The 16,403-nt window shown below is 32.1% G+C and overlaps 1 protein-coding gene across 2 annotated transcripts; it reads left to right on the top strand.

Annotated features, from left to right (window-relative positions):
* Nucleotides 1-8,404: 8,404 nt before the first annotated feature.
* LOC108343843 (calmodulin-binding protein 60 D) lies at nt 8,405-14,273 on the top strand. Of its 2 annotated transcripts, XM_052867540.1 has the most exons (9): nt 8,405-8,421; nt 8,581-8,829; nt 9,373-9,448; nt 10,051-10,109; nt 10,438-10,931; nt 11,004-11,164; nt 11,309-11,512; nt 12,033-12,267; nt 13,209-14,273. In XM_052867540.1, the coding sequence occupies exons 2-9, from the start codon at nt 8,717-8,719 to the stop codon at nt 13,760-13,762; spliced, it is 1,896 nt and encodes a 631-aa protein (XP_052723500.1). In that variant the 5' UTR covers nt 8,405-8,421; nt 8,581-8,716; the 3' UTR covers nt 13,763-14,273. The 2 variants fall into 2 exon arrangements, with proteins under 2 accessions (XP_052723500.1, XP_017437743.1); XM_017582254.2 differs by lacking the exon at nt 8,405-8,421 and having other exon boundaries at nt 8,458-8,829.
* The last annotated feature ends 2,130 nt before the right edge of the window (nt 14,274-16,403 follow it).

Raw genomic sequence — 16,403 nt, 5'->3', positions numbered from 1 at the left:
TTTTCTTTTCTCTTATTTTTATGTCTAAATTTTTAGTTTCAGGTCAAAGAAGGGTTTTAGTTTTATCTTTTTTCCTTTTCTGGGTGCTATGGTTCATGTTATATGAAGACACATAATGAATCAAGCCCTTAATCCTGTGACAACCTTAAGAAAAATCCTTGGTAAAGTTGAGGAGTTAGGGAAAACTTGACGCGGGTTTCAAGATTAAGCTGTTGCAGTTGTTAGTTCTATTTAAACCTTAATCAAGAATATTTACAGCCGTGTCTCCAAAAATTAAAACAGGTCAAATGACTGCTGCCATATTGGGATTCAGTTGCAAAAACTTTGAGCAATCAAAATTTAGTTGAAAGCTTCTTAGCCATAAGCGACTTGACTGAAAATTTGGTGAAATTGTGCGGATGTTGGACTAATATTAAAATATATTTGCTATTAACATATAGGGCTCTTTTCAAATTGGGAGTTGCATCATCGACAAGGCATGACAGCATCTGTTACCCATGCCTGGTCTAAAATGCACATCTATTTGTATTTAATGAGCAAGATTTTACAATTGGTAGCAAATGGCTAGCTGTTCCTTATGAGAAAAAAATAATGTTTCAATTAAAGAAAGAATTGTCTTCAATTTTGCAGGAACGGAGTAAAAGAGTTATCTACCCAGTGAAATGCATGTGGCCGATGATTAATTGGCTAGTCTTTTTTACTAAGAACAAATCCAAGAAAAGGAAGTTAAGGAGACAGGAGCAGAAATAAATAAATTATAATTATTGTAAAAAAATTGTGGTGCAATAATATGAAAGAAAAAAGAACTAAGAATTAGAGTATTTATAATAAAAATGGTATTATAAGAAACTCTCCCTCTGGTGCTAACCTTAAGAAAATTTTACCGTACGTTATTTTTAAGAAATTCTTACAAGTTTTACACCAATTGATAGGATTGTGAGATTCTCACTTTCATAGTTTTTTATTTGCATTTATTTTTCACAACTTAAAAGGATTACTTTGATTATTATAATTAAATATTAAGTTTATGAAATTGTCTTTTTTTATAATTATTATTTGCATTTATTCTTGCCAGTTTTCTTTGTAAAAAGTTAGTATTGAACAAATACATGTTAGTAGATGTGGGTAAAATTATACTAATTGATATGAACTATCAAATATTTCTATCATATTAGACTAAAAAATTGAATTATTTATAACAAAAATTGAATTGAACTATTTTACAATTTAGTTAGTTATAACTTAGTTAATTGTGCATTAATTTAAAACTACTTTGTTGATAAATACACATTAGTCACATATGTTGGAGGTTGAGACGAGTCAACTTGAATCGAAGATTGAGAAGTGCTAGTGTGAGTTGAAGGTCAAGATGGGTTAATGCAAACCAAAAGTCGAGATTAGTTCGCTTGAGTTGAAGGTCGAGGTGGGTTGGCATAGGCCAAAGGTCAAGATGAGTCAATATAGGTTAGTTTGATCCAAAGGTTGTGACGAGTCGACTTAGGTTGAAGATCAAGATGGACCAAACCAAGTTGAAAGTTGAAATGGGTCAGGCCGGGCCACAATAAAAATTTGGCTACATTTAACGATCGAAATTTGATCAAATTTGATAGAGTAGGTCACAATTGACATTTTTTTCGAATTTGATTAAGTCATCCCTAATTGAAATTTGGTCAAATTTGACCAAGGGGTTGAAATTCAGTTGACCCTGATTGAAATTCAATTGAATCCAGTCAAGTCATCTTCGATCAAAATTTGACCGAATTCAATTGAATCGGTCATGACTAGAATTTAGTTTAGTCGGCTCTAACTAAATTCGGCCGAGTTGATTTTGCTCGAATTTGCCTGAGTCCACTTTAATTGAAATTAAGCCAAATTTGACAAGGTCAACCATAACCAAAATTTGATCGAATTTGACTGAGTTGATCTCAAACCAAAATTTAGTCAAATTTAATTAAGTTGATATCGACTGGATTTGATCATATTATCTCTGTCCACAATTTAATCAAATCGACAATTGAAATTAGTTGAATTTAACCTCGTTGACGGGAAAGAACTTGTTGAAAAGAGAAGACAACCTGTTTTAATTATCTTTATATCTAAAAATATTTAAATACAATGTAGTCGCACGATTTTGGTATCTGATATTTTAATTGAATGAATTGTATTTCTTGTATAACACAATTGTAGAATTTTGTCACACTCTAATACAAATTTAACAATTTTTTTAAACGATTTATCATATGGAAACTAGTATATATATATATATATATATATATATATATATATATATATATGGGTTAAATGGAGTTCTAATCCAATGCTTGACATTTTCAAGATTCATTAATTTATTTTATTTTATTTTTACGTATTATCTTGAAATATGCAATACATCAACATTTTGTTATTTGTTACATCGATATTTATGTCATTGTGATAAGGAACTTTCATCATTACATATGATAAGGAACTTATCATCATCACATGATATATCTATTGTAACCAAACATAAAGAAAACAATTAATTTATTCCATATATATACGAGATCACAAGAACGAAATGATATTTTTTTAAATATAGTAAAATGTTGTGTAAGACTTTTGAAAATATCTATCTTAATAAATAGTAAATAATTTTTATTATTAGTAGTAATAAATTTTTTTATGATTCGAAACATTTAATAGATTTATATAAAAGAAAAGTGGTAAGCTAAATAAAGAATTGTGGTAGCTCAAATGGTAACTATGTATGGTGATAGCAGGGTCAAAGGTTCAAATTAATGTGTAGGCATACATTTCGGTGTTGACATTGAATAATGAACAAAATAAGAATTATGGGACCCTAAGTTAGCCTATAAAATGAAGGAAACTTCTAAAGTAAACAAGGAAGCCAAGAACCAAAGTAACATTTTGGTTTTCTAGACTATATTTTTCTTATTTTCTATTTTTTGAGTTATCTCGGTAAAACATCAATTTTTACTTTGTTTACCAATATATTAAACTAAAATTTTGATATATACTTTATAAGATATATTGGTATGTTATTAGAGGAATTAATTTAATATTTTTGAGTAACTTGATTAACACTTTATTTTTATCTTTAAATTACCTCGATAAAACTTCAATTTCTACTTCGTTTACAATTATATTGACTTGAAATTTTGATATGTAGTTCATAAGATATATTTATTCATCTTGACTGCTCAGATTTTTAATTGGATATTTGTGCTTAGAGGAAATAATTTCTCATTTTGGGTAGATATGAAAACCACTTAAATTCTATCCTTACATTATCTTGGTAAAACTTCAATTTCCATTTCGTTTACCGTTAGATTGACCTAAAATTTTGATATATGGTTCATAAGAGATATCAATTTATCTTAATCGCTCAAATTATTAATTTAAAGTCTATACTTAGAGAAATTAATTTCGTATTTTTGGTGGAGCTGAAAAGCACTTGAATTTTGTCCTTAAGGTCTTGGTAAAACCTCAATTATTATATAGTTAAATATTAGATTAACCTAAAATTTAGATATGTAGTTCCTAAGACATATTGGTTCACTTTGACCACTCGAATTTTTAATTAGATGTCTATATTTAGAGAAATTAGTTTCTTGTTTCTTAGGGAACTCAACACCACCTTAATTATGTTTTTGGATCATCTAGGAAAAACATTAAGATTTCCGTTTCATTAAGCGTTGGAACAATTTTTTCACGTAATATTCCAATTGCTTAAGTGGTTAATAATCTTTTATCATATTGGGTTAAATATTAAGTGATTGTGTAATTGATTTATATGTATGGTTGTATAATTGACTTGAACACTATTCTAAGTTAAGCTATGAGCATGAATTTGGATCAAGTATGTATTACATGATGGATTGATTGATGAATATGAACATGATATGAGATTGACCAAGGGTCTCATAGAGAGATTTTGTGTTTGTAATCGATTAGTGTACACATTGATGTTAGGAGTCCTAACATTGGAGGTTATCCTGATACTCTAATAACCATTCAGTCTCAAGTAGAAAATGATGAGTTATGTGGTGAAAGTGGCAGAAGGTCCTAGTCTATGTGCCAGTTTTGGACATAGGTGTTGATTGACTAATCTTATGGATGACATGATGTATTGCATTAACAATGAGTCTGTAATTTGTAGTGGAGACTCCACAAGTATACAGCCCCTTGATATTTCATATTAACCTTTCATCCGGACGATCGAGTCTAGTATGATTATTGCATGATAATATGATTATTGTTATGTGTAGTATATATTTATGCATGTTTTAGTATTGATCTTTTGGATGTTAGTTTACCCTTACTTGTTTGTATAATAATCTTATAATGTGTTTGTTATACGAGAACAAATTTACCGATATAATTATTAATGTATAAATGTGAGGAGACGCAGTGATAAATTTTAGAAGCTTTTGGAAAACATTTGAAAAAATATTTTAAGTTTGTGATATTTAAAATTAGTTCTAAATTTTGGACAATAATGATGTTTCAACTAAAAAAGATTTCTATTCTTAAATTTTATATAACTTTTGGTAAAAACGGGATGTTACATGTTGCCCACTTTTGACACACCTACGTGGGTGTTTCTTTTTTTCAAGTTTTCGTTTATTTTGGCAGGATGACACTTGCAATGGAAGGTCCACGCCGGAATTGGAAAATTGAAGGGCGTGTGAGGACATTTGAAAGATAAAACTTAGTTTCTCTTACCATCTCGCAATTTCGCTGTCTGAAAACCGCTCATCCCTTCCATTGTCTGATGTTGACTCTTGCATTTCCAAATCGGAATCGACAACCCTTTTAGTGATAAGTTTAATAGATAAACTTCTAATTTAGAGTATTGACTTTTGTTTAAAAACTCTATAAATCTTGCCTTTCACTTCAACTACGCCGTCGCAGGTAATTTTTTTTGTGGTTTTAAATCCAACGAAGGAAATGCAAAACTTAGTACACATATGCGATTTTGTTTAGTCATTTGAACATGTTTAGTTTCCTGTTAAACGGAGTACAGGCATTTTTGTTTTTGTTTAGTCAGTCCCACATGCAAAACTGAGTTCATTGAAATTTATTATTAGTTCGTTATTCATATATGTCCGAGCACACATAGACATAATCATTTTCCCTCTTTCTTTTTCATTTTATCTTCTAATTTCACTCTTTTACGGAAATGGCCAAAAAGGTAAAGTGATGTATGTACAGAATAGGTGTAAATTATATATACATATACTGTAATATTCAATCCTTCTCGCTCTTTGATAAAAGTAGTTTTTAGAAAGAAGAGTTAATTAAAATGTGGTAAATCTTTGTTCGTGTTTGTAGATGAAATAAAGGCAAAGGTGAGGGGGTGAAAAGAAAACATTTACACGGTTTCTGTTTCATTCTCACATCACCGTGTTAGAATTGAGGAACCTGTAATATGGATCGCAACTTTGGCAATTCACTTGTACGAGTCCTGTCACTGTTGTTGAGATTCATTGCCTGTTAGCTTACTTGATCATTTGTTTTGGGTTTATCATTTTCCTCTGCTTCATTGTGTACAAGATTGTTTTTGATGGATTCAAATTTAACAATGAGACACACCTCATTCCCATTTTTTTGTCGGCATCGCTGAAGTTAATCATAGTGGTTACTGATTATTCTATGGAAATACTTGTTATTGTGATGTCTTGGTTTAACAGATCAAGTCCTCCAGATCAAATGATCTTAGGTAAAACTAACCAAAAGGATAATGATATATATGCATAACATGTTTATTAATAATAATAATAAAAAAAATCTTGTTCTTGGCATTTGATATGATGACCACATGTAGGACAAGTTCTAATTAAGCTATCCTTTTCGTCTCTCTGCTATGATGTTATGATGATTGCCTAAACCTTTTATTATAACCATAAGATATTATTTCTCACATAATGTTGACTAATGCTCATTTTCATCTTTTCTTCACACAGGCTAATAAACAATATTAATATTTCTTATAATCCGTCTTCAACCAACGACTTGTCATTAGCATGCACATTGGCTCCTAGTGTTACATTGCTCACATTGCATACATTTGTAAAGTTACAAGTTGAAGGAAAAAATGTTGATGTTGTACAAACCAATGAGCTTGTTTTGGATGCTTGATTTCAAGTGCCAAAAAATGAGTCAAAGGATGGATTTGTTGTCCGAAAAATCAAAATGAGAGTGAGTGATGAACGAGTGATGAATGAGTGATGAACGACTGAGCGATAAACACAAGATGCAAAGGGAAAGAATTAGGGATTGGAAACATAAACTTGAAAAGAAACCTCTAGAGTAAGAGATAACCGTGAGTGAAATTGAAGAGGGAAATGAAAAAATGGATTTAGAGAGATATTATGATAGGTTTTTCAAAATCAGTCATAATACATTTCGCCCTGTCTCGTATATTATGACATATCATCATATACCTATCATAATATGTTTTCAGTTTATTTACAAGTTTGTCATCGTGTTAGTTTTTATGATTGGTGTCCATAACTCCATCATAATAAATCTTATGTTTATTACGAAACTATCATCGATCAACCTATTATGACTGGTGGTTTTCACTCGTCATAACATGTCGTTACAAAAACCTATTTTTTCACTAGTGCTTATTTAAGTTCATATACACCTTGTCAATCAGAGTGGTTTACATCTAAATTCTTAAATGAAGTAAAATGTTCAGGGAAACCAAATCATTGATTGAAAGAGTAATGGTATCATAACACACTTTTACATTCATTTGATACAAAACATAAGGGTAAAATGGTCATAAAAGTGTAAATTTTTTGTATTTTTTCAAGAAAGAAGAAAGTAAAAAGTAACAAATGATAATGTCAAATGAATGTAAAAAATTTAGGTGTGTCAAAGAATCATTACTCTTGATTGACATTGGAAGCATATGTGCCAATTATTCTTCAAACAAACATTGATTAAGAAAAAAATATTCATAATGACAAAAGATTGCAAATTAATGAGTTAGACAAAAATATGATTTATGTTGCTGTGATCAAATACTAAGAATGAATTCCGTGTCTTTTAGTTTATGATTGCATTTTAAATTTTAAATCTTATTATCGTTTTATTTTGTGATGAAAATCAATAAGAGTCAAGGACAATTTCTTATGAAAGTTTAAGTTTGTCAAATATTCACATGGACAAATATATATTATTGTTTTTACTATCAAACCAAAGAAATAATTAAAAATCTTAATTTTGGAAGAAGATGAAAATTTGAGTACTACAATTAAAAGTATTGTCTACAAAGAAATCTTTAGAACTTTTTAAAAAAGTCAAACAACATTTAGAATACAAAAAAGGTATACAACTTCATCTTATTTTAAGTTTTATTTATATTATAAAGTATGTTTATCAAAATTACGTTTTGAATTACTTTATAGATTAATCGTAGATGGAATAAGTTTTCATTATAAATAAAGTTCTTATTAAATCAATCTAAAACTTTGAGATAATGGAAAATTATTAAGATCTAATTTAATATTTATAGACATTAATATTTAATACTTTTACGTGTATTTCAAATTTAACAGATAATGTGAATGATGATTGTATCATTTTCTTATTTAAATATAGTATTATATTTTCATTGATATTGGTGATAAGTTATCACTTTATTGCAAGGGTTTAAAAGGTAGTAATATACACAAACAAAGTCGTAGATTCTAATAATCTTGATGATAAATATTTATAAAGAAAATCCGTCCCCGTATCTTATTTATTGGTATTCCTACCCTACAGCTTTCCACTAAAAGCCATTTCAGAATCGAATTTGTTCTGACCCTTTATGCGCGTTTGAGTTCACCATGATTATCACCTATCGCCTTGTAGGCCCTTTCTGTTTTCTAATTGAGAGATTTAAGGATCTTCCAATTTTCATTCTCATGCTCTTGCATTGCATTCTAATTCTTTTACTTTCCTAGCATCACTTATTATTCTTGTAATATTTTTTTTCATTTTAAATCACCCTAAAATAAAGTAGATATTGAGCATCTTGCAATTCGGAATCCCAGAAAAAGAAAAAGGAAAAAGAAAAGGAGAAAGAATAAAGGGTGTAATATACTTTTATGGCAGTGAAAGCGTGAAACTGAAAACAAACCTAGGACGAGTTAAAACAGAGTTACAGAACGATCTGAAATCTGACGGCTACGAACCCCAACGCCTGGCAGACCTGACCAACCCAAATCACGCCACGTGGCGGAATCGTAAAATAAAGAAAGAGATTCCCATCAAAGGTGAGCCCAAAAGGAGAGAACAATAAAAGGAGATATGCGAGTGACACGTTTGTTTTGAGGCGTGCGACAAAATAAGCGTCAGAGTGCAAAATAGCGTCTGTGGCCGAAAAAGAAAATTCTGAGACGTTTCCCCGAAGTTTCCATCTCCGTACTTTTCCAATTTCTCCTTTATTTTTTTTTTCCTTTCTCTTTCTTTTCAGTCCCCACACCACGCCCCGTTTGGATGCTCTAAAAGCGATCCAAAAGTGGCGCTAACTCTCATTTTCCGTTTTCTATTTTGCCGCTTATTTATTTACTTGTTGCTCAGTCAACTGAACTGTTGAAGCTTACGTGACTGAGAAAACCTACTTACCTGCGTTGTGTGCCGCCGCCGCCGCCGTGTTTTCTTCTTTTTTATCTTTCTCTCGTTTTCTCCGCAACCTAACAGGGCTGGGATTGGAACAATGCACGGAAGGTATGGGGAGAGATCGAGCGGCGCGGCGCGAGAGAAGCGAGGTTTGGATTCGGCTTCGGCCGAAGAAGGCCAACCTGATCGGAAACGACCTGCTTTGGCTAGGTAATTCTAATTGCATTTCCTTCGGAGTCTTTTGCTTCTCTTAAATGGATTGTGTTGTTCCTTCTTCGTGGTTATGTTTTGTTGCATTTGTTGATATTGTGAGAATTGCGGACAAATGTGCTTATGATTGCGGTTGTGGATACTTGAAATATCTTGACATTGCGGCGAAAATCGCAGTTACTGACTGTTTTTCAAAATCTCGAGGTTTAGGTTGCTGTGTTTGCATGAGAATTGATTGAGAAGTAGAATTGTCACCTTTCTGATTTTATTGGCAGCTTATTTATTTTTAAAAGGAAAATTTTATGCAATGTGTCGTTTCTGCACGAGTCTTAAACTCGTGTGGAAGAATGGTTCTAAGAAGCAAAGAAGGAAAGAGACCGATTTCGATCGAGTATATGCCTCACTAATTAACGAGCATGCAACTAACAAAGCAGTCCGTGTGGAGGCTGTTATGTTTTCAAATGTTAAAGCTTACTTTGGTTTCTTAAACTTGGTTATGAGTGTGTTTGTTTGCTTTATTAGTTTATTTATGTTAATTTGCAGTGTAATTGTTGAAGCCCTGAAGGTTGACAGTCTGCAGAAACTTTGCTCATCACTGGAGCCTATTCTACGCAGAGTTGTAAGAAAATTACGTTCATTGTGGTATTGATTCTTCATATATTGATCTGATAATTTTCTGTAATTTTTATTTGATTTACTGGTCAATAGTACCTTAAGTTATCACTTGTATATTCTACTGCTCACGTAATCAGCGACATAAGCACAACCTCTCAGGCTGCTGGCCTGTTGCTAAAATTTATTCTACTTCAAGCTGAGAGGCCTTTGTTTGATCTGAGGCTTAGAAAGAATTGGGTAGGAAATTAGTGATGTTGTATTCAAAACTGTAGAAGTTGTTGTAGTTTTTTTTTTTTTTTAATTTACTCGTTAGTAGAGGAAACGGACTTTCGAGTCCTTCCAAGTCTCTCTTCTTGAGGGACCGGCTGGCTGGTTACTTATACCCCTTCGGAGCCTCATTATGTGGAAGCCTTATGCAATAGGTCACCCATTTTATTCATCTATTAGAGGCTTTCTGGAATAAGTTGGCCTGCAGCGTGTATGTCTGAGTGTTATCAACCATAATTTAATGAAATTGCTCTATAAAGGAAGTGATTTGTTTGCATGAATAATGTTTAATCAAGAATATGTGTTTTGTTTCTTATTTTTATGCTTGTTGCCGAACAGGTTAGTGAAGAAGTCGAGCGTGCTTTGGCAAAACTATGCCCCTCCAAGCTTGCTGGCAGGTAATTTTTTTGTTCCCTCTTGCTAAAGATAAATTTTATGTCAGATGAATGTACATGAGACATGGTTCCCCTGATCTTTTGCTGCTTATACTTTCATGGCAATTAGTATGAATATATCCTGCAATAACTTGCTTTGCTAGAGGTTGGAATGATAAAATTAGACAGATAGTCCATGTTAGTGTAGATTCTGTTACGTTTTAAAGTAAAAAATCCAGTGATCCAAATCTGTAGTGATTAGTGTGTTAAATTTTAGGTTCAGCTTATATTATTTATCACCGTGAGTTTATAATATATATAATTTGTCTCTTTTACTCAATGTAAAATTCAGGTCTTCCCCAAAGCGAATAGAAGGTCCTGATGGCACAAATTTACAATTGCAGTTCAAGACCAGGCTGTCCCTTCCCCTCTTCACAGGTGGAAAGGTGGAGGGAGAGCAAGGTTCAGCTGTTCATATTGTTTTGATTGATGCAAACACTGGCAATATTGTCACATCAGGGCCAGAGTCATGTGTCAGGCTAGATGTTATTGTACTGGAGGGAGATTTCAATAACGAGGATGATGATAATTGGACTGAAGAAGAATTTGATAGTCATATTGTGAAAGAGCGGGAAGGAAAAAGGCCTCTTCTAACAGGTGATCTGCAAATCACACTGAAGGAAGGTGTAGGAACACTGGGTGAGCTTACATTTACGGACAACTCTAGCTGGATAAGGAGTAGGAAGTTCAGGTTGGGCCTGAAAGTTGCCTTGGGTTGCTGTGAGGGAATGCGTATCCGTGAAGCCAAATCAGAACCTTTCACCGTTAAGGATCATCGCGGAGAATGTAAGTTCATAACTTATGTTTGTTTTTTAATTCCTGGAAAATGGTTGTAACAAATCATTAATTGAATTATAGTATACAAGAAGCACTACCCTCCTGCCTTGAATGACGAGGTCTGGAGACTGGAGAAAATTGGCAAGGATGGGTCATTTCACAAAAGGCTAAATAAAGCTGGAGTATATACTGTTGAAGACTTCTTAAGACTTGTGGTCAGAGACCCTCAGAGATTGCGGAATGTAAGAATCCAGATTTTTGTCCATTTATCATTTTAATGCCAATTGTTCAAATTTTCAATTTCTTTGGTTTTGCATTTGAATTGATCATATAAAATTATTTAACTGTCAAAGGATTTTATAGGTTAACTATCCTTCTTAATGTAGATCCTTGGAAGCGGCATGTCAAATAAGATGTGGGATATTCTTGTTGAACATGCCAAGACTTGCGTTCTCAGTGGAAAACATTATGTGTACTATCCTGAAGATGCAAGAAATATGGGTGTTGTTTTCAACAATATTTATGAATTAAGTGGCTTAATTGCCAACGATCAATTTTACTCAGCTGATTCTCTCTCTGAGAATCAAAAGGTAAGTACTACATAATATTTTCCTTTTATGTTGAATTCAGACCAAACTGCTGAGTTTCGTCCTTAATATGGTTAACCTGATTTCTGATGCCACATAAGGAAAGTTGTTTTTTCTTGCAATCTGGATATTGGCACGAGCAATACTTCATGCTGAAAGCATTTAACCAAATTATTATGCATATAATCTTCTGCTTGGCTGCAATATTTTTGCTTAGTTTTGTTTTATTTTTTGGAATCTTTATTGTGTTCTGGAAAATTTTTCTAGTCTTTAACTTTGTACTTAGACACTCATAGTATCTATAATTATTGTTGTTCCTGGAACTATGGGAATAAATCGCTGATAAAGAAAATGAAAATAAATCGGCTTAGCACTAGGCTTACAAGTGTTACAAAGATAAGGTGGGGCATTTGTGCTTCCATAAAAGAAAAAATTGGAGATTATAAAAATGTTAAGAGTTCTTCCAAACGATGGGCATGGAAAATGACAAGTTTTCTGATAATGCCAACAATATCTGTCGTAGGTTTATGTAGACACGTTGGTGAAGAAAGCATATGATAATTGGATGCACGTTATCGAGTATGATGGGAAGTCTCTGGTAAATGACATTGAGGATAAGACTTTGGACACCGCTCATCCTCAGGCACCAATGACTTCCCATGAATATTCAAACTCCCTTCAACAGATGTCCATCCCAGCTTTGCCACTTCCAGGACATGCTGGCCAGCCTTCAATGGATTCAGGAGTAACAGTTGGAGGTACGTATTTCCTAGCAAAAATAATATTATTAGCAACAAAAGCAAAAGGTTTTTTGCAGTTATTTTTGGTTTAAATTATTTTCTCAATCCCGCTACTTTTTTTTTTCTTTATATCTTTCCATACAGTTTTTTTTTTTTCTGTATTATTTTCTCGATTTTTTTCTTCCCTTTGTTCATAGACCCAGTACTAATGATATTTTTCTCTTCAAAACTCAACTTATATCGTCAAGATGGAAAGAGTGTATCTTCTGCGAGATTAAATCGGGTTTTAAGAGAAAATTCATTAAATCTAATCCCATTAATTTTATTACTTTATCATTCGATCATTTTAGTTCTAAATTCAAAACCAAGCTAATTCGGTGAAAAACGATTTGGACTGGATTAGTTATTGCATTTGATATTTTTTTATTCTAATAAAGGAAATAACTAAACTTTAAACTACAAATATAAAAATAATAAAAAATAATTAGCAGTATGAACTATTTCATCTTTAAGTTATAACCTAATTGATATATAATAGCAAATTCTAGCGTCAGATTTCTTCTCAAAACCAAATGACATTAAATAAAGTTTTTCAGCACATATATAAAGTCTCATGACAAGAATGAGGCAAACGATGTCAGACTTTCTAACACCTTTCCCCTCCATAGATGTTTGCCAAACCAGACAATTCTAATAGAATAGACAATTACCACTATGAGCTACAAGCTTTGATACTATGTCAGTTTTCGTCATAAAATCAATTAGCACTATGTAAAATGGTATCGAAGTCATTCCAAACTTATGTTAATAATATTTATTATTTGTTGATCGTATCATATGTAAGCTACACTCGTTCCAAATCAATCTTTGTAGATTGTCTTGCTCATAATTGGCCTAAAAAATTGGTGAGCCCGTGGGATTATTTTGGTTGCTGACTGACCACACATGAATGTCTGCAGGTTATCATGATGTTACAACTTCTAGATTCTCCTTGCAACCACAGAATCCTAGTCTTAACTCTTCCATTCAGTTTGATGATAACGCATTTTCTCTACAAAACCAGTTGATGAGTGTTCCACACCATGCCCAACTTCCAAGAAATGAGAATGGACTAACTGTTGGTCCTGAACAATCATCTACACATGGCTTTGAGCCTGTCAGCATTTCAAATCCTACTTATAGAGGAGTTGAAGAATACTTCCCTGAGGAAGAAATTCGTATTAGAAGTCACGAGATGCTAGAAAATGAAGATATGCAGCATCTACTCCGTATGTTTAACATGGGGGGCCAACCAAATCCTACCTTTAATGGCCATGATGATGGGTACCCTAGTTCATCTACATACATTTCTGCAAACCCCATGGGCTACAATTTTGATGATGAACCAAATCGTTCCTCAGGCAAAGCTGTTGTAGGCTGGCTCAAGCTGAAGGCAGCATTAAGATGGGGGATTTTTATTCGGAAACAAGCTGCTGAGAGACGGGCACAACTTGTTGAATTGGACGACCCATAGAGATCTTTAATGAACCGACCGATAGTTTTTTCTAGTTATAGCATTCATGGCTTCTTTGCTGACATTCCGAATTGTTCTCATGCTAAAATTTCACAGCATGAGAAAGGATATGAAATCTGGATTGAACTATATGGTGCAGACTTAACTCAAAGATTCCAATGTGCCTTGATATATATAATAACTGTTGCGCATAGACCTCTGCCTGTAGAAGAATATCACTATGCAACATCTCTTCTTTAACTGCTTTCCTTGTGATGTTTACTTGAGCATTCTTACGCCCAATTTGTAGAGGCTTGAGAGTCTGCTTGTTTTTAAACTGAAGAGTCTGCTGCAATCCGCTTAAACCCGGCAAAGCTCCAAGTGAAATTTCAAGAAGCTACAATCTTTACTACATTTACCGGGCTGTATTCAATTATGTAAGTAAGTAGCTAGATATGTTCAACCTAACTGAAAGTTAATGCTCTGTGGCATTATAATTATAATTAATTCCATCTGCAATGTGCTTCGAATACCTCTGTTTGCTGCCTGTGTACTTTATGGTTGTTTCGGCATCTGTATAACTTTGCATATTGACGTGACGTAGTCCGTGATACTCTATCAAAATATGAATTGAAAAGGATGCTAGATTTGACTGCTTGTAATACATGTGAAGAAGTATCATTATAAACAGAGATAATACATTGAGTTTATTAGTGTAATATGTGTGGGTTCTTTAAGAGAGACACAGGCAGATTGAACATTAGGCATAACAAATTCACACAAAAGATTAAGATATTATTTTCAATCTAAACCATAAAGATAATAAATTTTTGAATTTTTTTTACTTAAATATTGTTTATTTTACTTATTTTTAATTTGAAACTTTTAGCCTATCTTAAATTCCAAAGATAGTATTTAAACATGATTAATTAATTAAAAAAATCATCTTAGGAAAACAAATTGTGATTACAAAATATGCCCCTTTGTAATTTGTAATTTGATGACTACCAAAATGTCTCGTGAATTAGTAAGTCTCTAGAAAAATTATGAGCAATTTGATAAAAGATCGCATTCGGTTTTCTTAAGAAATGACAATGAGTTTATTTATTAGATATCTGGGGATTGACATATAAACAGATCTAAATCTCTCAGCAATAGAAAAGTACTCGTCTCAGTTATTTTGGCAACAAAAGTTGCAAGCACAGGGATTTAATAATAAAATTTCCAATTTGATTTTTGATATTTGTTCTGATGATATGATTTACTGGGGAGGGTTTACATGATGAATAGACATGCTTTCTAAAACTATTTTTGTTATTTTAAGTTTTTTAATAGTCTTGATGGTGGCACTTAGTTATTGCAAGAATCAATATCTTGCCTCATGTTTTTGGTAGAGGATAAACAGATATTCCATGTAACTAAAAAGCTGAAGTTTCCAATCAGACTTGTAACAAACCTTGATCTCAACAATTCTCCTCGATCTCACTTCCCACATTGATCTACTGCAATATCTATAAAAGGCAATGCTTAGCTTCCTCTGCTCAGCATACTCTAGTTCTAGATAAAGATGAAGGTCAACGTAAGAATCATTGCCCCCTCCTTTTTTTCAGCTTTTAAAGCTTCGAACTGCATCAAAACCTTTTCTGATTCAACTGAGAAATCGATTTGCAAGAGTATTTGATTCCATCTTCAGTGATGAAGTTCATATCAGAAGGAAGAATAATTTCATAAAAGAGGCGCGTGTCGTGTAGTTAAACACGAAAAAAACCTGAATCCCTTCCTTACAGTAATCTTCCCAAATTCTTCCTCCCAAAATTCCCGATTTTCTTTTCTGAACCAGACAACACCTTCCAATAGTAAATAGTTTGTCTTTTTTTTTTTCAAATAATGAAAGAGATCAGAAACACAAACGAAATTCTAATATCTGGGGAAGGATTCCATACATCATAATTTAATCTGAAGTACATAAACTAGCGAGAGCAGAGCTGCATGTTAGTAATTATTTTTTAAATTTTAAGAGCTAATTTGAGTCATTATTAAATGTTATAATTAAAAAAATATAAAAACCAAATGCTAAAATATATACTTTAAATTATTTTTCAAAATATATTAAAAAAATTAAATGAAACAATTGCAGAAAAGTCATGTCAAGGAGAATACATCGCCAAAGATGATTTTAAAAGAATTGTGTACGTCAAATAATCTTTATTGCATATCATATTTTATATATATATATATATATATATATATATATATATATATATATATTATATTATATAATTCTTATTTTATGCAGTTTTTTATTATATAAAACATAAAAAATTAAATTTATTAACGATTGAAGTTAAGCTATGAAAAAATATTTCAATTATATAAAATCAAACATGATAAGTATTTACAGAATAAATAATTACGTATAAAATGTGAACAGTTATCCTTATACTGTAGGTGGAGTGTATTTTCTACTAATCTTTTTTTTTCTTTTTCTACTTCATTGTTTTAATTTCTTCTTTTTACATTGTGTTAACTTGTAACATCCTCATAGTGCAAAACAATAAATCAGAACACTATATTTTGTCATCCAACTGTAAACAGATAAACAAAGTATATAATTATTTCATTACCGTCATCCCAAAAGGCATTGGTTAAAAGGCATTGCTGT

The sequence above is a fragment of the Vigna angularis genome, chromosome 1, assembly GCF_016808095.1.
Source record: "Vigna angularis cultivar LongXiaoDou No.4 chromosome 1, ASM1680809v1, whole genome shotgun sequence".
NCBI lineage: Eukaryota > Viridiplantae > Streptophyta > Magnoliopsida > Fabales > Fabaceae > Vigna > Vigna angularis.
Note: the sequence above shows the minus strand (reverse complement) of the source record. Positions and strands in the feature narration are given on the sequence as shown.